Below are 24,936 nucleotides of genomic sequence, written 5' to 3'. Positions count from 1 at the left end.
CATTCTCTCCATGTGACCAAACCATTTCAAAACACCCCCTTCTGCTCTCTCAACCACACTTTTTATTACCACACACATCTCTTACCCTTACATTACTTACTCGATCAAACCACCTCACACCACATATTGTCCTCAGACATCTCATTTCCAGCACATCCACCCTCCTCCCCACAACTCTATCTATAGCCCATACCTCACAACCATATATCATTGTTGGAACCACTATTCCTTCAAACATACCCATTTTTGCTTTCCAAGATAACATCTCGACTTCCACACATTCTTCAGCGCTCCCAGAACTTTCGCCCCCTCCCCCATCCTATCATTCACTTCTGCTTCCATGGTTCCATCCGCTGCCAAATCCACTTCCAGATGTCTAAAACACTTCCTCCAGTTTTTCTCCATTCAAATTTACCTCCCAGTTGACTTGTCCCTCAACCCTACTGTACCTAATTACCTTGCTCTTATTCACATTTACTCTCAGCTTTCTTCTTTCACACACTTTACTGAACTCAGTCACCAACTTCTGCAGTTTCTCACCTGAATCAGCCACCAGCACTGTATCATCAGTCAACAACAACTGACTCACTTCCCAAGCTCTCTCATCCACAACAAACTGCATACTTGCCCCCCTTTCCAAAACTTTTGCATTCACCTCCCTAACAACCCCATCCATAAACAAATTAAACAACCATGGAGACATCACGCACCCCTGCCACAAACCAACATTCACTGAGAACCAATCACTTTCCTCTCTTCCTACACGTACATATGCCTTACATCCTCGATAAAACTTTTCACAGCTTCTAACAACTTGCCTCCCACACCATATATTCTTAATACCTTCCACATAGCATCTCTATCAACTCTGTCATATGCCTTCTCCAGATCCATGAATGCTACATACAAATCCATTAGCTTTTCTGAGTATTTCTCACATACATTCTTCAAAGTAAACACCTGATCCACACATCCTTTACCACTTCTGAGACCACACTGCTCTTCCCCGATCTGATGCTGTGCACATGCCTTCACCCTCTCAATCAATACCCTCCCATATAATTACCCAGGAATACTCAACAAACTTATACCTCTGTAATTTGAGCACTCACTTTTAACCCTTTGCCTTTGTACAATGGCACTACATACATTAAATAATCTTACCAACCAGTCAACAATACAACCATACCCTTTTTTTAATAAATTCCACTGCAATACCATCCAAACCCACTGCCTTGCCAGCTTTCGTCTTCCGCAAAGCTTGTACTACCTTTTCTCTGTTTATCAAATCATTTTCCCTAACCCTCTCATCCACCTTATACCACCTCATACCACCTCAACCAAAATACCCTATATCTGACACTCTATCAACAAACACTTTCAACAAACCTTCAAAATACTCATTCCATCTCCTTCTCACATCACCACTACTTGTTATCACCTCCACATTAGCCTCCTTAACTGAAGTTCCCATTTGTTCCCTTGTCTTACGCACTTTATTTACCTCCTTCCAAAACATCTTTTTATTCTCCCTAAAATTTAATGATGCTCTCTCACCCAAACTCTCATTTGACCTCTTTTTCACTTCCTGCACCTTTCTCTTGACCTCCTGCCTCTTTCTTTTATACATCTCCCACTCATTTGCATTATTTCCCTGCAAAAATCGTCCAAATGCCTCTCTCTCCTTTTTCACTAATACTCTTACTTCTCCATCCCACCACTTACTACCCTTTCTAATCTGCCCGCCTCCCACGCTTCTCATGCCACTAGCATTGTTTGCACAAGCATCACTGCTTTCCTAAATACATTCCCATTCCTCTCCCACTCCCCTTACATCCTTTGTTCTTACCTATTTCCATTCTGTACTCAGTCTCTCCTGGTACTTCCTCGCACAAGTCTCCTTCCCAAGCTCACTCACTCATCTTTGTTACATCCACACACATTTAGACACCCCAGTCTGAGCCTTCGAGGAGGATGAGCACTCTCCGCGTGACTCCTTTTTCTGTTTCCCCTTTTAGAAAGTTAAAATTTGTACATGTACATATTATGTACATATGTATTAGTGAAAGAGAAGAGAGAGGCATTTGGACGACTTTTGCAGGGAAAAAATGCAAATGAGTGGGAGATGTATAAAAGAAAGAGGCAGGAGGTCAAGAGAAAGGTGCAGGAAGTGAAAAAGAGGTCAAATGAGAGTTTGGGTGAGAGAGCATCATTAAATTTTAGGGAGAATAAAAAGATGTTTTGGAAGGAGGTAAATAAAGTGCGTAAGACAAGGGAGCAAATGGGAACTTCAGTGAAGGGGGCTAATGGGGAGGTGATAACAAGTAGTGGTGATGTGAGAAGGAGATGGAGGATAACAAGTAGTGGGGATGTGAGAAGGAGATGGAGTGAGTATTTTGAAGGTTTGTTGAATGTGTTTGATGATAGAGTGGCAGATATAGGGTGTTTTGGTCGAGGTGGTGTGCAAAGTGAGAGGGTTAGGGAAAATGATTTGGTAAACAGAGAAGAGGTAGTAAAAGCTTTGCGGAAGATGAAAGCTGGCAAGGCAGCAGGTTTGGATGGTATTGCAGTGGAATTTATTGAAAAAGGGGGTGACTGTATTGTTGACTGGTTGGTAAGGTTATTTAATGTATGTATGATTCATGGTGAGGTGCCTGAGGATTGGCAGAATGCTTGCATAGTGCCATTGTACAAAGGCAAAGGGGATAAGAGTGAGTGCTCAAATTACAGAGGTATAAGTTTGTTGAGTATTCCTGGTAAATTATATGGGAGGGTATTAATTGAGAGGGTGAAGGCATGTACAGAGCATCAGATTGGGGAAGAGCAGTGTGGTTTCAGAAGTGGTAGAGGATGTGTGGATCAGGTGTTTGCTTTGAAGAATGTATGTGAGAAATACTTAGAAAAGCAAATGGATTTGTATGTAGCATTTATGGATCTGGAGAAGGCATATGATAGAGTTGATAGAGATGCTCTGTGGAAGGTATTAAGAATATATGGTGTGGGAGGAAAGTTGTTAGAAGCAGTGAAAAGTTTTTATCGAGGATGTAAGGCATGTGTACGTGTAGGAAGAGAGGAAAGTGATTGGTTCTCAGTGAATGTAGGTTTGCGGCAGGGGTGTGTGATGTCTCCATGGTTGTTTAATTTGTTGATTGATGGGGTTGTTAGGGAGGTAAATGCAAGAGTTTTGGAAAGAGGGGCAAGTATGAAGTCTGTTGGGGATGAGAGAGCTTGGGAAGTGAGTCAGTTGTTGTTCGCTGATGACACAGTGCTGGTGGCTGATTCATGTGTGAAACTGCAGAAGCTGGTGACTGAGTTTGGTAAAGTGTGTGGAAGAAGAAAGTTAAGAGTAAATGTGAATAAGAGCAAGGTTATTAGGTACAGTAGGGTTGAGGGTCAAGTCAATTGGGAGGTGAGTTTGAATGGAGAAAAACTGGAGGAAGTGAAGTGTTTTAGATATCTGGGAGTGGATCTGGCAGTGGATGGAACCATGGAAGCGGAAGTGGATCATAGGGTGGGGGAGGGGGCGAAAATTCTGGGGGCCGTGAAGAATGTGTGGAAGTCGAGAACATTATCTCGGAAAGCAAAAATGGGTATGTTTAAAGGAATAGTGGTTCCAACAATGTTGTATGGTTGCGAGGCGTGGGCTATGGATAGAGTTGTGCGCAGGAGGATGGATGTGCTGGAAATGAGATGTTTGAGGACAATGTGTGGTGTGAGGTGGTTTGATCGAGTGAGTAACGTAAGGGTAAGAGAGATGTGTGGAAATAAAAAGAGCGTGGTTGAGAGAGCAGAAGAGGGTGTTTTGAAGTGGTTTGGGCACATGGAGAGGATGAGTGAGGAAAGATTGACCAAGAGGATATATGTGTCGGAGGTGGAGGGAACAAGGAGAAGAGGGAGACCAAATTGGAGGTGGAAAGATGGAGTGAAAAAGATTTTGTGTGATCGGGGCCTGAACATGCAGGAGGGTGAAAGGAGGGCAAGGAATAGAGTGAATTGGAGCGATGTGGTATACCGGGGCTGATGTGCTGTCAGTGGATAGAATCAAGGCATGTGAAGCGTCTGGGGTAAACCATGGAAAGCTGTGTAGGTATGTATATTTGCGTGTGTGGACGTATGTATATACATGTGTATGGGGGGGGTTGGGCCATTTCTTTCGTCTGTTTCCTTGCGCTACCTCGCAAACGCGGGAGACAGCGACAAAATATAAAAAAAAAAAAAAAAAAAAAAGTTTGTTGAGTATTCCTGGTAAATTATATGGGAGGGTATTGATTGAGAGTGTGAAGGCATGTACAGAGCATCAGATTGGGGAAGAGCAGTGTGGTTTCAGAAGTGGTAGAGGATGTGTGGATGAGTTGTTTGCTTTGAAGAATGTATGTGAGAAATACTTAGAAATGCAAATGGATTTGTATGTAGCATTTATGGATCTGGAGAAGGTATATGATAGAGTTGATAGAGATGCTTTGTGGAAGGTATTAAGAATGTATGGTGTGGGAGGCAAGTTGTTAGAAGCAATGAAAAGTTTTTATCGAGGATGTAAGGCATGTTTACGTGTAGGAAGAGAGGAAAGTGATTGGTTCTCAGTGAATGTAGGTTTGCGGCAGGGGTGTGTGATATCTCCATGGTTGTTTAATTTGTTTATGGATGGGGTTGTTAGGGAGGTGAATGCAAGAGTTTTGGAAAGAGGGGCAAGTATGCAGTCTGTTGTGGATGAGAGAGCTTGGGAAGTGAGTCAGTTGTTGTTCGCTGATGATACAGCGCTGGTGGCTGATTCAGGTAAGAAAATGCAGAAGCTGGTGACGAGTTTGGTAAAGTGTGTTAAAGAAGAAAGCTGAGAGTAAATGTGAATAAGAGCAAGGTTATTAGGTACATTAGTGTTGAGGGACAAGTCAATTTGGAGGTACGTTTGGATGGAGGAAGTGAAGTGTTTTAGATATCTGGGAGCGGATTTGGCAGTGGATCGAACCATGGAAGCGGAAGTGAATCATAGGGTGGGGGAGGGGGCAAAAGTTCTGGGAGAGTTGAAAAATGTGTGGAAGGTGAGAACGTTATTTCGGAAAGCAAAAATGGGTATGTTTGAAGGAGTAGTGGTTCCGACAATGTTATATGGTTGCGAGGCATGGGCTATAGATAGAGTTGTGTGCAGGAGGGTGGATGTGCTGGAAATGAGATGTTTGAAGACAATATGTGGTGTGAGGTGGTTTGATTGAGTAAGTAATGAAAGGGTTAGAGAGATGTGTGGCAATAAAAAGAGTGTGGTTGAGTGAGCAGAAGAAGGTGTTTTGAAATGGTTTGGTCACATGGAGGGAATGCGTGAGGAAAGATTGACAAAGAGGATATATGTGTCAGAGGTGGAGGGAATGAGGAGAATTGGGAGACCAAATTGGAGGTGGAAAGATGGAGTGAAAAAGATTTTGAGTGATTGGGGCCTGAACATGCAGGAGGGTGAAGGGATTGCAAGGAATAGAGTGAATTGGAACAATGTGGTATACCGGGGTCGATGTGCTTCTATGGATTGAACCAGGGCATGTGAAGTGTCTAGGGTAAACCATGGAAAGTTTTGTGGGGCCTGGATGTGGAAAGGGAGCTGTGGTTTCAGTGCATTATACATGGCAGCTAGAGACTGAGTATGAATGAATGTGGCGTTTGTTGTCTTTTCCTAGTGCTACCCCACGCACATGCGAGGGGGAGGGGGCTGTCATTTCATGTGTGGCCGGGTGGCAACTGGAATGAATAAGGGCTGACAGTATGAATTATGTACATGTGTATATATGTATATGTCTGTGTGTGTTTATATATGTATACATTGAGATGTATGGGTATGTATATGCGTGTGTGTGGGCGTGTATGTATATAGTTGTGTATGTGGGTGGGGTTGGGCCATTCTTTCATTTGTTTCCTTGCGCTACCTCGCTAATGCAGGAGACAGCGACAAAGTATAATAAATATAGATAACTTATGTGGTTGTGAGGCATGGGCTATAGACAGGGTTGTACAGAGGAGGGTGGATGTGTTGGAAATGAAATGTTTGAGGACAATATGTGGTTTGAGATGGTTTGATTGAGTATACAATGAAAGGGTATGAGAGATATGTTTAAATGAAAAGAGTGTGGTTAAGAGAGCAGAAGATGGTGTGTTGAAGTGGTTTGGACACATGGGGAGAATGAGTGCGGGAAGATTGACAAAATGAATACATGTGTCAGAGGTGGAGGGAACAAGGAGAAGCAGGAGACTAAATTGGAGGTGGAAGGATGGAGTGAAAAAGATTTTGAGTGATCAGGGCCTAAACATAAAGGAAGTTGAGAGGCCTGCAAGGAATAGAGTGAATTGGAACGTTGTGCTATACTTGGGTCAACGTGCTGTCAGTGGACTGAACCAGGGCATGTAAAGAGTCAGATCCAAACCATGGAAAGGTCTCTGGGGCCTGGATTTGGATAGGGAAATGTGGTTTTATGTGCATTACACATGACAGTTAGAGACTGAGTGTGAACGAATGTAGCCTTTTTCGTCTGTTTTCCTAGTGCTACCTCACTGAAGTGGGGATAGTGATGCTGTTTCCTGTGGGGAAGGGTAGTGCTGGGTATGGATGAAGACAGTCAAGTATGAATGTGTACATGTGTAAATGGGAAGCTGGTTAAGACTGATTTTAAGGTTATGTGGAGACATGTCAGAAGAAGCTGCCAAGGATGTATGCAGAACTGCAACTGTAGTATGTTGAGAGGATTAGTGTGATGGAATATATGAGTAAGGAAGCTGTTTGAAACAAGTCTGGAGGGCAAGATGTAATTTTCTGGAAAATAGTTGGAAGAAGAAGGCATAGAATTGAGAATGTGAAGTTGAGTAACTGGCTAGAAAGTCTTGGCTCTGAAAAAAGAAGAGAAGAGTAATTTGCTTGAAGATTGACAGATATATAGGTGCAGAAAGAATTTTGTGAAAAGGAAACATACCTGACAAATATGGCAGACTCATTGAGGCACTGTATGGTTTATGAGAAATGTAGAGATTTTAACCTCTGAATGTGCCACAGTTTTCCTTTCTATCCCTCAAAATTCATGTTTTTCCGGTTGTTTAGAAAATGTATTTAAACTTACAATTTCAAAGATATTCATCTAACAATGAAGTATATTTTTTAACTGCTTTCAGTGTAATGTGATGATGTTTCAGCATATCATGCTAAAAAGCATGGGGGTGTCAAGTGAGCTCCAGCTGTGCATAGTTAATTGTTTATTTTATGAACACTGAAAAATTTATTAATGATTGTATTACCTTTCATTTTATATGAGAAATCTTTTTTAGTCATAATCTGTATGATTCATTAATAGTTTTTTCATGGTAGCAAATTATAAAAGTTGTGTTATTAAGATCAGACAGGTGCTGGCAATACTGCCTTCACTTTTGTTAGAAAGTCTTCACCTGCCTCATCTTGGTCAACTGTCAGTGCTAGAAAAGTTGGTGTCCATAAAATCTCTTTCTTTTTCATATGAAGACAGATCATTGTCAAATAGATCATATCATTTGCCATGTCCTCTGAATCTTGCTGAAAGCTGTACAGTTTCCTTCTTAGAAAACTCATGAAAACATAGTCATTAGCATGACTGGCTATGGGGTTACATTATCATGCATTGCCACCTCAGCCATGACCTCAGCCATCACCCAGGTTTGACATGTCTTTGGAATGGGGCAATGAAACTCAGTGTTGTGTTGATGTAGAGGATGTTGGCATGGTATTTATTCAGATGGCTAGAATATTTAGGGGCATAAGAGAGGGGAAGGTATTCCATATAATGAAATAAGATGTGATGTACCTGAAAAATTGAAAAGTAGATATGGATGTTGTATTAGAAGATACAAAAATTGAAAGTGAAACAACAGTTAAATGGTTATGGAAAGTGTGTTGCAACACAAAAAGTTATCATGTTCTCTGTGATTGAATGAAGGCAGGGATTGTTCCAGTGTATAGATGTAAAGGGAATAAAAATTACTGCTGGAATTACTATACAGGGAATTACTTTTTATATCATATCTGACAATGCATATGAGGAGATTGTGATTGATCTTGTGGAAAATTATTATAGTATTTCATGAAGGCAAGGACGAATGAGGATTTAGTAATGTTTTAGGATATTCATATTTCATACTCATTTGCCATTTTACACATTAGTGAGGTAGTGCCAGGAAGAAAGAAAGGCCTCATTCACTCACATCCACTCCTTAACTGTCATATGTAATGCAACAAAACTACAGCTTCCTATCCTCAACCAGGCACCACACACCTTTCTGTAGTTTCCTTCAAGTGCTTCATATGTCTTGGTTTAGTCCATTGACCAGTATATTTGTGGACATGAATTTTGCTTTCAGGCAAGGTATTATTGTATAATCAGGACTAGAATAGGTAAGTGACAAAACAGATACACAAGAACTTAGAAAATTTTACTTTTCATGGTATGCTTGGAAGTATCTGGCGATGTTAAGAGTGTGTAGAATGGAATAATGGTTATATGAGAATAAGCTGTGGTATTAGAGCTTTAAGACTGATGTGGGAGAACATCAGGATTGTTTATTGACATCACCTTTTAACATACTATTTATGGAGCAGTATCCCTAAGGGTAGGGGGGGAAGAATACTACCCTCTTGACTCCAGCATCTAGGAAGGGCCAGAGTGTTGGGCTGAAATCCTCTCCATCTGTATTATTATCTACCAAAAGATGAAATAAAAGGAGGGAAGCAAGGATTTTTTCTGTAAAGTGAACAGGCATGAAGGAAAATGATGGCGCAGTACTTAGATTTGAGTGAGATGGGTTTGTTGTGAGGTACAGCTAGACCAATGTGCAACAGATAAGAAACTGCCACAATTGCTATATAAAGATGATGCAGTTTTATATGCTAATTTTGGGGAGCAGTTAAGAATATTAGTAAAGGTGGCTGTGGGAAAACAGATTTACAGATTAGATTTCATTAGATATGATCTATCATAGACAGTTGACTGTTAGGAAGATTGCTGGTGTATTGTGTATAGTACAGCTGAAAGTTTTGATTTTTATGTTTTTATTTTTTTTTTTAACAATGGAGGCTCCAGTCATGGAGAGAAGTTCATATCAAGGCTGGGTCTTAATTGAAATATAAAGAGGTTAATGAAAGGGAAAGAGAAGAGACAAGCAAAAGTATTTACAAATTTTGAAGGAAATGCAAAAGCTGTTTTTTTTAAAAGAGCCAAGTCATAGTTATTGAGAAAGACATGAGAAGGTAGAAAGTTCCGAAACTTCAAGGTGTAGGGAAAGAAACAGTTATCAAAATGGCCCACCCTTGAGTTGCCAATGGCCACACAGTTCTTGCTAGTGGTGAAGCACACAAACAACTAACTCTTGGGAGCAAAACCCAAATTAATACCTAGAGAAAGGGAAACTGAACCATCATTGTGGCATAGGGCAGGTCAAGTGGGTTAGGTTTTGAAATTCACCTGAGAGAGTTGATAAGTCGTATTGCTTTTGGCTCATCTCTGTTGAACGAGGATGCAAAGCTAGAACTACCCATATGTAACAGCAATATTCTGTTCAGAGATGGATCATTCCTTTGAATAAATATAAAAACTATTAGGAAGAAAAGAAATTTTGACAACTTAACAGGACTCTCAGTTCATAGGGTTAGGCTTAACTATTTCTGTAATGTGACACTTCCAAAATAGAGTAGATATTACAGTAACACCAAGTATGTTCACTTATTTAAGAGGTGGAATTACAGATCTGTCTAAGAAGAGAGGAACATTGTTAGAAAGATGGTCAGAAAAAGTCTTGGAGGTTTAACCAGATTTTGTCTACCCTGCCGAGAAATCCTGTCCAAGTCTGAGTTTATTGAGGAAGTTGTGTTAAGATTAGATGCAGATTTTGAGTGAGAGGGGAAGGAGCAGATTTGAATGATGTGAATTGTCAGCATATGAATGCATTTGGTTATTTGTAGAGAAAAGGAAATCATTGATAGAAGGAAATAAAGTGAAGGATATAAGACAGAACCCTGAGGGACACTGTTGATGGATATAGGGAAGAGGTTGATCCATCAACAACCATGCAGGTAGATCAGCCTCAGAGGAAGCTAGGCATGAGGGAGTAAAGCCAAAAGGAGGGAGCTTAGAGATGAAACCTTGTTGCCACACCCTGTCAAAAGCTCTGGATATATCAGAGGTAACTACATAGGACACTCCAAAATCTTTCAAGGATGATGACCAGACATTAGTAAGATAAGAAAGAATATCACCTGTGAATCTTGCTTTATGTAAGCCATACTGGTGATTGGAGAGAAGACTGTTAGATTTAAGATGTCTAAGGATGTGGGAATTGAAGGCAGGGATTCAAAGGCTTTTGAAATAGTAGATGTCAAAGCGACAAGATGATAATTAGAGGGGTTAGAACTGTCCACCCTTCTCAGGGATGTTTTGTACCATTGCATGCTTCCAAGAAGGGAAAGCTCTGAGTTTTAAGTGAAATGGAACAGACAAGCAAGCACAGGTGCAAGTTCAGAGGCACACTCTTTCAGCAAATGGGGATCAGTGCCAACAGGTCCATAAACCTTGCTTGTGTCCAGAGAGAGAAGCACTTTTTGGACAGTTCATAAAGGGATTATGGAGAGTGGCATAGGATTAGTGAAAGGAATGTAAGGGGGTGAAGGAATGTTAGTCTTCCAATTAGATTTAGAGAAGAGAGGTACCAAAGAGAGTTGCTTTGTCTCTGGGAGAGACGGATACGTTACTGTTAGAAAAGTGAAGGAAAGGTAGAGCAACAGAAGTTGTTAGCTATACCCTTAGCTAAAGACTAGAAAGATCTATCAGTGGATGAAGAGGAGAGATTATCAATTCCTTTCACTAAGAATATGTTTTGCCTCATGGACAACTTGCTTGCAATGGTTACAAGTAGTGGTGAATGTTAAATGAGAGTCTGAGGGAGAGTTTCTCCAAGTCCAGCATGCGTGATTCCTTGCCTGAATGGCCTCAGAACAGGAAGGGTTGAACCATAAAGTGGAAGTGGTCATCTTGGAGGAAGAAGGGATACACAAGAAGTGTTCAGTAAAGATGGGTATGGGAAAACAGAATTTTAGATGAGATATGATTGAATATGAACTACCAAAGACTGGTGATGGTTAAGAAGATTGCTATTGTATTGCTGAAGTAAAATAGAATAAGGCTATATTTTCATTTATAGAAGGTGTTACTGGTGAAAGTGAAGTATGCTTGTAACATCTAAGTTAGTGTAACTGTAATGAAAGTAGAGGTAGGTTTATCCTTCTTTTTGTCTTTTAGTGGGATTTTGATTGAAATGATGAATTCACAAGATATGGAGTTTTGAGAGGAGTAGATATTGCAGTATAAGATATTACATTGAGGGTATATGGGCATTAGAAAGTATGAATTACTGATATAGATATTTTTTTTTTTTTTTTTTTATACTTTGTCGCTGTCTCCCGTGTTTGCGAGGTAGCGCAAGGAAACAGACGAAAGAAATGGCCCAACCCCCCCCATACACATGTATATACATACGTCCACACACGCAAATATACATACCTACACAGCTTTCCATGGTTTACCCCAGACGCTTCACATGCCTTGATTCAATCCTCTGACAGCACGTCAGCCCCGGTATACCACATCGCTCCAATTCACTCTATTCCTTGCCCTCCTTTCACCCTCCTGCATGTTCAGGCCCCGATCACACAAAATCTTTTTCACTCCATCTTTCCACCTCCAATTTGGTCTCCCTCTTCTCCTTGTTCCCTCCACCTCCGACACATATATCCTCTTGGTCAATCTTTCCTCACTCATCCTCTCCATGTGCCCAAACCACTTCAAAACACCCTCTTCTGCTCTCTCAACCACGCTCTTTTTATTTCCACACATCTCTCTTACCCTTACGTTACTTACTCGATCAAACCACCTCACACCACACATTGTCCTCAAACATCTCATTTTCAGCACATCCATCCTCCTGCGCACAACTCTATCCATAGCCCACGCCTCGCAACCATACAACATTGTTGGAACCACTATTCCTTCAAACATACCCATTTTTGCTTTCCGAGATAATGTTCTCGACTTCCACACATTCTTCAAGGCCCCCAGAATTTTCGCCCCCTCCCCCACCCTATGATCCACTTCCGCTTCCATGGTTCCATCCGCTGCCAGATCCACTCCCAGATATCTAAAACACTTCACTTCCTCCAGTTTTTCTCCATTCAAACTCACCTCCCAATTGACTTGACCCTCAACCCTACTGTACCTAATAACCTTGCTCTTATTCACATTTACTCTTAACTTTCTTCTTCCACACACTTTACCAAACTCAGTCACCAGCTTCTGCAGTTTCTCACATGAATCAGCCACCAGCGCTGTGTCATCAGCGAACAACAACTGACTCACTTCCCAAGCTCTCTCATCCCCAACAGACTTCATACTTGCCCCTCTTTCCAAAACTCTTGCATTTACCTCCCTAACAACCCATCCATAAACAAATTAAACAACCATGGAGACATCACACACCCCTGCCGCAAACCTACATTCACTGAGAACCAATCACTTTCCTCTCTTCCTACACGTACACATGCCTTACATCCTTGATAAAAACTTTTCACTGCTTCTAACAACTTGCCTCCCACACCATATATTCTTAATACCTTCCACAGAGCATCTCTATCAAGTCTATCATATGCCTTCTCCAGATCCATAAATGCTACATACAAATCCATTTGCTTTTCTAAGTATTTCTCACATACATTCTTCAAAGCAAACACCTGATCCACACATCCTCTACCACTTCTGAAACCACACTGCTCTTCCCCAATCTGATGCTCTGTACATGCCTTCACCCTCTCAATCAATACCCTCCCATATAATTTACCAGGAATACTCAACAAACTTATACCTCTGTAATTTGAGCACTCAGTCTTATCCCCTTTGCCTTTGTACAATGGCACTATGCACGCATTCCGCCAATCCTCAGGCACCTCACCATGAGTCATACATACATTAAATAACCTTACCAACCAGTCAACAATACAGTCACCCCCTTTTTTAATAAATTCCACTGCAATACCATCCAAACCTGCTGCCTTGCCGGCTTTCATCTTCCGCAAAGCTTTCACTACCTCTTCTCTGTTTACCAAATCATTTTCCCTAACCCTCTCACTTTGCGCACCACCTCGACCAAAACACCCTATATCTGCCACTCTATCATCAAACACATTCAACAAACCTTCGAAATACTCACTCCATCTCCTTCTCACATCACCACTACTTGTTATCACCTCCCCATTTGCGCCCTTCACTGAAGTTCCCATTTGCTCCCTTGTCTTACGCACTTTATTTACCTCCTTCCAGAACATCTTTTTATTCTCCCTAAAATTTAATGATACTCTCTCACCCCAACTCTCATTTGCCCTTTTTTTTCACCTCTTGCACCTTTCTCTTGACCTCCTGTCTCTTTCTTTTATACATCTCCCACTCAATTATTAATATATAGATATTATATTAATAAATTTTACATTGAAAAGCTTAAAAGCACAGGCAAAGGGTAGTAAATCTAGAGATATGTTATTTGCTAATACTATTTTGAGGATACTCTATAAACATAGCCCTTGTGATGAGCTGTATTGTATGTATTTAGGTATCTACTTTTCATCGTACAGTTTGTGGATGCCAGCTGGTGTGTGAGGCAATGGCATCTCTTGGAGGAAGTCGTGGAGAAATTCTCACACCTCACCTCACACCAATATTGAAACTCATCCAAAAGTTTACTCTTGAAGCACCTCTCAATGTACACAAAACAAAATTGATGGTATGTTAATTGTATGGAATTTTGTTGCTTATCCTTAACTTGTAAAAAGACAGCTTAGAAGCCTAGTTATGTGTTGAAGTTATGGCCAAAATGATTATACTGAAATCCAATTCAGACGGTTACTGAAACGTTTCTGAAAAATGGTTTATCTGTTTATCATAATAGTACCCATTCCCAAATTAGTAGGGTGGAACTTATATATTTTATTTATTTATTTTGCTTTGTCGCTGTCTCCCGCGTCAGCGAGGTAGCACAAGGAAACAGACGAAAGAATGGCCCAACCCACCCACATACACATGTATATACATACACGTCCACACAAGCAAATATACATACCTATACATCTCAACGTATACATATATATGTACACACACAGACATATACATATATACACATGTACATAATTCATACTGTCTGCCTTTATTCATTCCCATCGCCACCCTGCCACACATGAAATAACAACCCCCTCCCCCCACATGTGCACGAGGTAGCGCTAGGAAAAGACAACAAAGGCCACATTCGTTCACTCTCAGTCTCTAGCTGTCATGTGTAATACACTGAAACCACAGCTCCCTTTCCACATCCAGGCCCCACAGAACTTTCCCCAGACGCTTCACACGCCCTGGTTCAATCCATTGACAGCCCGTCGAACCTGGTATACCACATCGTTCCAATTCACTCTATTCCTTGCACGCCTTTCACTCTCCTGCATGTTCAGGCCCTGATCACTCAAAATCTTTTTCACTCCATCTTTCCACCTCCAATTTGGTCTCCCACTTCTCCTCGTTCCCTCCACCTCTGACACATATATCCTCTTGGTCAATCTTTCCTCACTCATTCTCTCCATGTGACCAAACCATTTTAAAACACTCTCTTCTGCTCTCTCAACTACACTTTTTTTATTACCACACATCTCTCTTACCCTATTATTACTTACTCGATCAAACCACCTCACACCACATGTCCACAAACATCTCATTTCCAGCACATCCATCCTCCTGCGCACAACTCTATCTATAGCCCACGCCTCGCAACCATATAACATCGTTGGAACCACTATTCCTTCAAACATACATACCCATTTTTGCTTTGGAGATAATGCTCTTAACTTCCACACATTTTTCAATGCTCCCAGAACATTCGCCCCCTCCCCCACCGTATGATTCACTTCTGCTTCCATGGTTCCAACTGCTGCCAAATCCACTCCCAGATATCTAAAACACTTCACTTCCTCCAGTGTTTCTCCATTCAAACTTACCTCCCAATTGACTTGTCCCTCAACCCTACTGTACCTAATAACCTTGCTCTTATTCACATTTACTCTCAGCTTTCTTCTATCACACACTTTATATATGTTTTCTTTTCTTTTAAACTATTCGCTATTTCCCGCGTTAGCGAGGTAGCGTTAAGAACAGAGGACTGGGCCTTCATGAAATATCCTCACCTGGCCCCACTCTGTTCCTTCTTTTGGAAAATTAAAAAGAAACGAGAGGGGAGGATTTCTAGCCCCCCGCTCCCTCCCCTTTTAGTTGCCTTCTACGACATGCAGGGAATACGTGGGAAGTATTCTTAATCCCCTGTCCCCAGGGATATATATATTTGGAGGGAGGGGCGAGTATGAAGTCTGTTGTGGATGAGAGAGCTTGGGAGGTGAGTCACTTGTTGTTCGCTGATGATACAGCGCTGGTGGCTGATTCATGTGAGAAACTGCAGAAGCTGGTGACTAAGTTTGGTAAAGTGTGTGAAAGAAGAACATTAAGAGTAAATGTGAATAAGAGCAGGGTTATTGGGTACAGTGGGGTTGGGGGTCAAGTCAATTGGGAGGTGAGTTTGAATGGAGAAAAGCTGGAGGAAGTAGAGTGTTTTAGATATCTGGGAGTGGATCTGGCAGCGGATGGAACCATGGAAGCGGAAGTGGATCATAGGGTGGGGGAGGGGGCGAAAATCCTGGGAGCCTTGAAGAATGTGTGGAAGTCGAGAACATTATCTCGGAAAGCAAAAATGGGTATGTTTGAAGGAATAGTGGTTCCAACAATGTTGTATGGTTGCGAGGCGTGGGCTATGGATAGAGTTGTGCGCAGGAGGATGGATGTGCTGAAAATGAGATGTTTGAGGACAATGTGTGGTGTGAGGTGGTTTGATCGAGTAAGTAATGTAAGGGTAAGAGAGATGTGTGGAAATAAAAAGAGCGTGGTTGAGAGAGCAGAAGAGGGTGTTTTGAAATGGTTTGGGCACATGGAGAGAATGAGTGAGGAAAGATTGACCAAGAGGATATATGTGTCTGAGGTGGAGGGAACGAGGAGAAGTGGGAGACCAAATTGGAGGTGGAAAGATGGAGTGAAAAAGATTTTGTGTGATCAGGGCATGAACATGCAGGAGGGTGAAAGGAGGGCAAGGAATAGAGTGAATTGGATCGATGTGGTATACTGTGGTTGACGTGCTGTCAGTGGATTGAATCAGGGCATGTGAAGCGTCTGGGGTAATCCATGGAAAGCTGTGTAGGTATGTATATTTGCGTGTGTGGACGTATGTATATACATGTGTATGGGGGTGGGTTGGGCCATTTCTTTCGTATGTTTCCTTGCGCTGCCTCGCAAACGCGGGAGACAGCGACAAAGCAAAAAAATAAATATATATATATTTTATTTTTTTTTATATTTTGCTTTGTCGCTGTCTCCCGCGTTTGCGAGGTAGCGCAAGGAAACAGACGAAAGAAATGGCCCAACCCACCCCCATACACAATGTATACACACACACGTCCACACACGCAAATATACATACCTATATATCTCATTGTACACATATATATACATACAAAGACACATACATATATACCCATGCACACAATTCACACTGTCTGCCCCCATTCACTCCCATCGCCACCTCGCCACACATGGAATACCTTCCCCCTCCCCCCTCATGTGTGCGAGGTAGCACTAGGAAAAGACAACAAAGGCCCCATTCATTCACACTCAGTCTCTAGCTGTCATGCAATAATGCCCGAAACCATAGCTCCCTTTCCACATCCAGGTCCCACACAACTTTCCATGGTTTACCCCAGACGCTTCACATGCCCTGATTCAATCCACTGACAGCATGTCAACCCCGGTATACCACATCGATCCAATTCACTCTGTTCCTTGCCCTCCTTTCACCCTCCTGCATGTTCAGGCCCCGATCACACAAAATCTTTTTCACTCCATCTTTCCACCTCCAATTTGGTCTCCCACTTCTCCTCGTTCCCTCCACCTCCGACACATATATCCTCTTGGTCAATCTTTCCTCACTCATTCTCTCCATGTGCCCAAACCATTTCAAAACACCCTCTTCTGCTCTCTCAACCACGCTCTTTTTATTTCCATACATCTCTCTTACCCTTACGTTACTTACTCGATCAAACCACCTCACACCACACATTGTCCTCAAACATCTCATTTCCAGCACATCCACCCTCCTGCGCACAACTCTATCCATAGCCCACGCCTCGCAACCATACAACATTGTTGGAACCACTATTCCTTCAAACATACCCATTTTTGCTTTCCGAAATAATGTTCTCGACTTCCACACATTCTTCAAGGCTCCCAGGATTTTCGCCCCCTCCCCCACCCTATGATTCACTTCCGCTTCCATGGTTCCATCCGCTGCCAGATCCACTCCCAGATATCTAAAACACTTTACTTCCTCCAGTTTTTCTCCATTCAAACTTACCTCCCAATTGACTTGACCCTCAACCCTACTGTACCTAATAACCTAGCTCTTATTCACATTTACTCTTAACTTTCTTCTTTCACACACTTTACCAAACTCAGTCACCAGCTTCTGCAGTTTCTCACATGAATCAGCCACCAGCGCTGTATCATCAGCGAACAACAACTGACTCACTTCCCAAGCTCTCTCATCCCCAACAGACTTCATACTTGCCCCTCTTTCCAAAACTCTTGCATTCACCTCCCTAACAACCCCATCCATAAACAAATTAAACAACATGGAGACATCACACACCCCTGCCGCAAACCTGCATTCACTGAGAACCAATCACTTTCCTCTCTTCCTACACGTACACATGCCTTACATCCTCGATAAAAACTTTTCACTGCTTCTAACAACTTGCCTCCCACACCATATATTCTTAATACCTTCCACAGAGCATCTCTATCAACTCTATCATATGCCTTCTCCAGATCCATAAATGCTACATACAAATCCATTTGCTTTTCTAAGTATTTCTCACATACATCCTTCAAAACAAACACCTGATCCACACATCCTCTACCACTTCTGAAACCACACTGCTCTTCCCCAATCTGATGCTCTGTACATGCCTTCACCCTCTCAATCAATACCCTCCCATATAATTTACCAGGAATACTCAACAAACTTATACCTCTGTAATTTGAGCACTCACTCTTATCCCCTTTGCCTTTGTACAATGGCACTATGCACGCATTCCGCCAATCCTTAGGCACCTCACCATGAGTCATACATACATTAAATAACCTTACCAACCAGTCAACAATACAGTCACCCCCTTTTTTAATAAATTCCACTGCAATACCATCCAAACCTGCTGCCTTGCCAGCTTTCATCTTCCTCAAAGCTTTTACTACCTCTTCTCTGTTTACCAAATCATTTTCCCTAACCCTCTCACTTTGCACACCACCTCTACCAAAACACCCTATATCTGCCACTCTATCATCAAACACATTCAACAAACCTTCAAAATACTCACTCCATCTCCTTCTCACATCACCACTACTTGTTATCACCTCCCCATTTGCGCCCTTCACTGAAGTTCCCATTTGCTCCCTTGTCTTACGCACTTTATTTACCTCCTTCCAGAACATTTTTTCATTCTCCCTAAAATTTAATGATACTCTCTCACCCCAACTCTCATTTGCCCTCTTTTTCACCTCTTGCACCTTTCTCTTGACCTCCTGTCTCTTTCTTTTATACATCTCCCACTCAATTGCATTTTTTCCCTGCAAAAATCGTCCAAATGCCTCTCTCTTCTCTTTCACTAATAATCTTACTTCTTCATACCACCACTCACTACCCTTTCTAATCAACCCATCTCCCACTCTTCTCATGCCACAAGCATCTTTTGTGCAATCCATCACTGATTCCCTAAATACATCCCATTCCTCCCCCACTCCCCTTACTTCCATTGTTCTCACCTTTTTCCATTCTGTACTCAGTCTCTCCTGGTTCTTCCTCACACAAGTCTCCTTCCCAAGCTCACTTACTCTCACCACCCTCTTCACCCCAACATTCACTCTTCTTTTCTGAAAAACCATACAAATCTTCACCTTAGCCAACACAAGATAATGATCAGACATCCCTCCAGTTGCACCTCTCAGCACATTAACATCCAAAAGTCTCTCTATCGCGCGCCTGTCAATTAACACATAATCCAGTAATGCTCTCTGGCCATTTCTCCTACTTACATACGTATACTTATGTATATCTCACTTTTTAAACTAGGTATTCCCAATCACCAGTGCTTTTTCAGCACATAGATCTACAAGCTCTTCACCATTTCCATTTACAACACTGAACACCCCTCCTTGTATTTTTTAACTTTCTAAAATGGGAAACAGAAGAAGGAGTCACGCTGGGAGTGCTCATCCTCCTCGAAGGCTCAGACTGGGGTGTCTAAATGTGTGTGGATGTAACCAAGATGTGAAAAAAGTAGAGATAGGTAGTATGTTTGAGGAAAGGAACCTGAATGTTTTGGCTATGAGTGAAACGAAGCTCAAGGGTAAAGGGGAAGAGTGGTTTGGGAATGTCTTGGGAGTAAAGTCAGGGGTTAGTGAGAGGACAAGAGCAAGGGAAGGAGTAGCACTACTCCTGAAACAGGAGTTGTGGGAGTATGTGATAGAATGTAAGAAAGTAAATTCTCGATTAATATGGGTAAAACTGAAAGTTGATGGAGAGAGATGGGTGATTATTGGTGCCATATGCACCTGGGCATGAGAAGAAAGATCATGAGAGGCAAGTGTTTTGGGAGCAGCTGAATGAGTGTGTTAGTGGTTTTGATGCACGAGTCCGGGTTATAGTGATGGGTGATTTGAATGCAAAGGTGAGTAATGTGGCAGCTGAGGGAATAATATATATATATATATATATATATATATATATATATATATATATATATATATATATATATATATATATATATATATTTTTTTTTTTTTTTTTTTTTTTTTTTTTTTTTTTTTTTTTGTATACTTTGTCGCTGTCTCCCGCGTTTGCGAGGTAGCGCAAGGAAACAGACGAAAGAAATGGCCCAACCCCCCCCCATACACATGTACATACGTCCACACACGCAAATATATATATATATATATATATTATCCCTGGGGATAGGGGATAGGGGAGAAAGAATACTTCCCACGTATTCCCTGCGTGTCGTAGAAGGCGACTAAAAGGGGAGGGAGCGGGTGGCTGGAAATCCTCCCCTCTCTTGTTTTTTTTTTAATTTTCCAAAAGAAGGAACAGAGAAGGGGGTCAGGTGAGGATATTCCCTCTAAGGCCCAGTTCTCTGTTCTTAACGCTACCTCGCTAACGCGGGAAATGGCAAATAGTATGAAAAGAAAAATTTTTTTTTTTTTTCTTTTTGCTTTGTCGCTGTCTCCCGCGTTTGCGAGGTAGCACAAGGAAACAGACGAAAGAAATGGCCCAACCCACCCTCATACACATGTATATACATACGTCCACACACGCAAATATACATACCTACACAGCTTTCCATGGTTTACCCCAGACGCTTCATATGCCCTGATTCAATCCACTGACAGCACGTCAACCCCAGTATACCACATCGCTCCAATTCACTCTATTCCTTGCCCTCCTTTCACCCTCCTGCATGTTCAGGCCCCGATCACACAAAATCTTCTTCACTCCATCTTTCCACCTCCAATTTGGTCTCCCTCTTCTCCTCGTTCCCTCCACCTCAGACACATATATCCTCTTGGTCAATCTTTCCTCACTCATTCTCTCCATGTGCCCAAACCATTTCAAAACACCCTCTTCTGCTCTCTCAACCACGCTCTTTTTATTTCCACACATCTCTCTTACCCTTACGTTACTTACTCGATCAAACCACCTCACACCACACATTGTCCTCAAACATCTCATTTCCAGCACATCCATCCTCCTGCGCACCACTCTATCCATAGCCCACGCCTCACAACCATACAACATTGTTGGAACCACTATTCCTTCAAACATACCCATTTTTGCTTTCCGAGATAATGTTCTCGACTTCCACACATTCTTCAAGGCTCCCAGAATTTTTGCCCCCTCCCCCACCCTATGATCCACTTCCGCTTCCATGGTTCCATCCGCTGCCAGATCCACTCCCAGATATCTAAAACACTTCACTTCCTCCAGTTTTTCTCCATTCAAACTCACCTCCCAGTTGACTTGACCCTCAACCCTACTGTACCTAATAACCTAGCTCTTATTCACATTTACTCTTAACTTTCTTCTTTCACACACTTTACCAAACTTAGTCACCAGCTTCTGCAGTTTCTCACATGAATCAGCCACCAGCGCTGTATCATCAGCGAACAACAACTGACTCACTTCCCAAGCTCTCTCATCCCCAACAGACTTCATACTTGCCCCTCTCTCCAAAACTCTTGCATTCACCTCCCTAACAACCCCATCCATAAACAAATTAAACAACATGGAGACATCACACACCCCTGCCGCAAACCTGCATTCACTGAGAACCAATCACTTTCCTCTCTTCCTACACGTACACATGCCTTACATCCTCGATAAAAACTTTTCACTGCTTCTAACAACTTGCCTCCCACACCATATATTCTTAATACCTTCCACAGAGCATCTCTATCAACTCTATCATATGCCTTCTCCAGATCCATAAATGCTACATACAAATCCATTTGCTTTTCTAAGTATTTCTCACATACATCCTTCAAAACAAACACCTGATCCACACATCCTCTACCACTTCTGAAACCACACTGCTCTTCCCCAATCTGATGCTCTGTACATGCCTTCACCCTCTCAATCAATACCCTCCCATATAATTTACCAGGAATACTCAACAAACTTATACCTCTGTAATTTGAGCACTCACTCTTATCCCCTTTGCCTTTGTACAATGGCACTATGCACGCATTCCGCCAATCCTTAGGCACCTCACCATGAGTCATACATACATTAAATAACCTTACCAACCAGTCAACAATACAGTCACCCCCTTTTTTAATAAATTCCACTGCAGTACCATCCAAACCTGCTGCCTTGCCGGCTTTCATCTTCCTCAAAGCTTTTACTACCTCTTCTCTGTTTACCAAATCATTTTCCCTAACCCTCTCACTTTGCACACCACCTCGACCAAAACACCCTATATCTGCCACTCTATCATCAAACACATTCAACAAACCTTCAAAATACTCACTCCATCTCCTTCTCACATCACCACTACTTGTTATCACCTCCCCATTTGCGCCCTTCACTGAAGTTCCCATTTGCTCCCTTGTCTTACGCACTTTATTTACCTCCTTCCAGAACATCTTTTCATTCTCCCTAAAATTTAATGATACTCTCTCACCCCAACTCTCATTTGCCCTCTTTTTCACCTCTTGCACCTTTCTCTTGACCTCCTGTCTCTTTCTTTTATACATCTCCCACTCAATTGCATTTTTTCCCTGCAAAAATCGTCCAAATGCCTCTCTCTTCTCTTTCACTAATAATCTTACTTCTTCATCCCACCACTCACTGCCCTTTCTAATCAACCCACCTCCCACTCTTCTCATGCCACAAGCATCTTTTGTGCAATCCATCACTGATTCCCTAAATACATCCCATTCCTCCCCCACTCCCCTTACTTCCATTGTTCTCACCTTTTTCCATTCTGTACTCAGTCTCTCCTGGTTCTTCCTCACACAAGTCTCCTTCCCAAGCTCACTTACTCTCACCACCCTCTTCACCCCAACATTCACTCTTCTTTTCTGAAAAACCATACAAATCTTCACCTTAGCCAACACAAGATAATGATCAGACATCCCTCCAGTTGCACCTCTCAGCACATTAACATCCAAAAGTCTCTCTATCGCGCGCCTGTCAATTAACACATAATCCAGTAATGCTCTCTGGCCATTTCTCCTACTTACATACGTATACTTATGTATATCTCACTTTTTAAACTAGGTATTCCCAATCACCAGTGCTTTTTCAGCACATAGATCTACAAGCTCTTCACCATTTCCATTTACAACACTGAACACCCCTCCTTGTATTTTTTAACTTTCTAAAATGGGAAACAGAAGAAGGAGTCACGCTGGGAGTGCTCATCCTCCTCGAAGGTTCAGACTGGGGTGTCTAAATGTGTGTGGATGTAACCAAGATGTGAAAAAAGTAGAGATAGGTAGTATGTTTGAGGAAAGGAACCTGAATGTTTTGGCTATGAGTGAAACGAAGCTCAAGGGTAAAGGGGAAGAGTGGTTTGGGAATGTCTTGGGAGTAAAGTCAGGGGTTAGTGAGAGGACAAGAGCAAGGGAAGGAGTAGCACTACTCCTGAAACAGGAGTTGTGGGAGTATGTGATAGAATGTAAGAAAGTAAATTCTCGATTAATATGGGTAAAACTGAAAGTTGATGGAGAGAGATGGGTGATTATTGGTGCATATGCACCTGGGCATGAGAAGAAAGATCATGAGAGGCAAGTGTTTTGGGAGCAGCTGAATGAGTGTGTTAGTGGTTTTGATGCACGAGACCGGGTTATAGTGATGGGTGATTTGAATGCAAAGGTGAGTAATGTGGCAGCTGAGGGAATAATATATATATATATATATATATATATATATATATAATATATATATATATATATATTATATATATATATATATATATATATATATTATCCCTGGGGATAGGGGATAGGGGAGAAAGAATACTTCCCACGTATTCCCTGTGTGTCGTAGAAGTCGACTAAAAGGGGAGGGAGCGGGTGGCTGGAAATCCTCCCCTCTCTTGTTTTTTTTTTAATTTTCCAAAAGAAGGAACAGAGAAGGGGGTCAGGTGAGGATATTCCCTCTAAGGCCCAGTTCTCTGTTCTTAACGCTACCTCGCTAACGCGGGAAATGGCAAATAGTATGAAAAGAAAAATTTTTTTTTTTTTCTTTTTGCTTTGTCGCTGTCTCCCGCGTTTGCGAGGTAGCACAAGGAAACAGACGAAAGAAATGGCCCAACCCACCCTCATACACATGTATATACATACGTCCACACACGCAAATATACATACCTACACAGCTTTCCATGGTTTACCCCAGACGCTTCACATGCCCTGATTCAATCCACTGACAGCACGTCAACCCCGGTATACCACATCGCTCCAATTCACTCTATTCCTTGCCCTCCTTTCACCCTCCTGCATGTTCAGGCCCCGATCACACAAAATCTTCTTCACTCCATCTTTCCACCTCCAATTTGGTCTCCCTCTTCTCCTCGTTCCCTCCACCTCAGACACATATATCCTCTTGGTCAATCTTTCCTCACTCATTCTCTCCATGTGCCCAAACCATTTCAAAACACCGTCTTCTGCTCTCTCAACCACGCTCTTTTTATTTCCACACATCTCTCTTACCCTTACGTTACTTACTCGATCAAACCACCTCACACCACACATTGTCCTCAAACATCTCATTTCCAGCACATCCATCCTCCTGCGCACCACTCTATCCATAGCCCACGCCTCGCAACCATACAACATTGTTGGAACCACTATTCCTTCAAACATACCCATTTTTGCTTTCCGAGATAATGTTCTCGACTTCCACACATTCTTCAAGGCTCCCAGAATTTTCGCCCCCTCCCCCACCCTATGATCCACTTCCGCTTCCATGGTTCCATCCGCTGCCAGATCCACTCCCAGATATCTAAAACACTTCACTTCCTCCAGTTTTTCTCCATTCAAACTCACCTCCCAGTTGACTTGACCCTCAACCCTACTGTACCTAATAACCTAGCTCTTATTCACATTTACTCTTAACTTTCTTCTTTCACACACTTTACCAAACTTAGTCACCAGCTTCTGCAGTTTCTCACATGAATCAGCCACCAGCGCTGTATCATCAGCGAACAACAAC

The 24,936-nt window shown here is 42.1% G+C and overlaps 1 protein-coding gene across 2 annotated transcripts in view; it reads left to right on the top strand.

Moving 5' to 3' along the window:
* defl (Integrator complex subunit 7) overlaps nt 1-24,936 on the top strand; it is a 180,755-nt gene that overhangs the window by 67,885 nt on the left and 87,934 nt on the right. For both annotated transcript variants that reach the window (XM_071675335.1, XM_071675334.1), the window contains exon 11: nt 13,664-13,812. In XM_071675335.1, coding sequence (XP_071531436.1) covers nt 13,664-13,812 — 149 coding nt within the window. The remainder of the gene's footprint in view (nt 1-13,663; nt 13,813-24,936) is intronic.

The sequence above is a fragment of the Panulirus ornatus genome, chromosome 20 (genome assembly GCF_036320965.1).
Source record: "Panulirus ornatus isolate Po-2019 chromosome 20, ASM3632096v1, whole genome shotgun sequence".
In the NCBI taxonomy this organism is placed as follows: domain Eukaryota; kingdom Metazoa; phylum Arthropoda; class Malacostraca; order Decapoda; family Palinuridae; genus Panulirus; species Panulirus ornatus.
The sequence above is the reverse complement of the archived record's forward strand: the minus strand, read 5'-3'. Positions and strand labels throughout refer to the sequence as shown.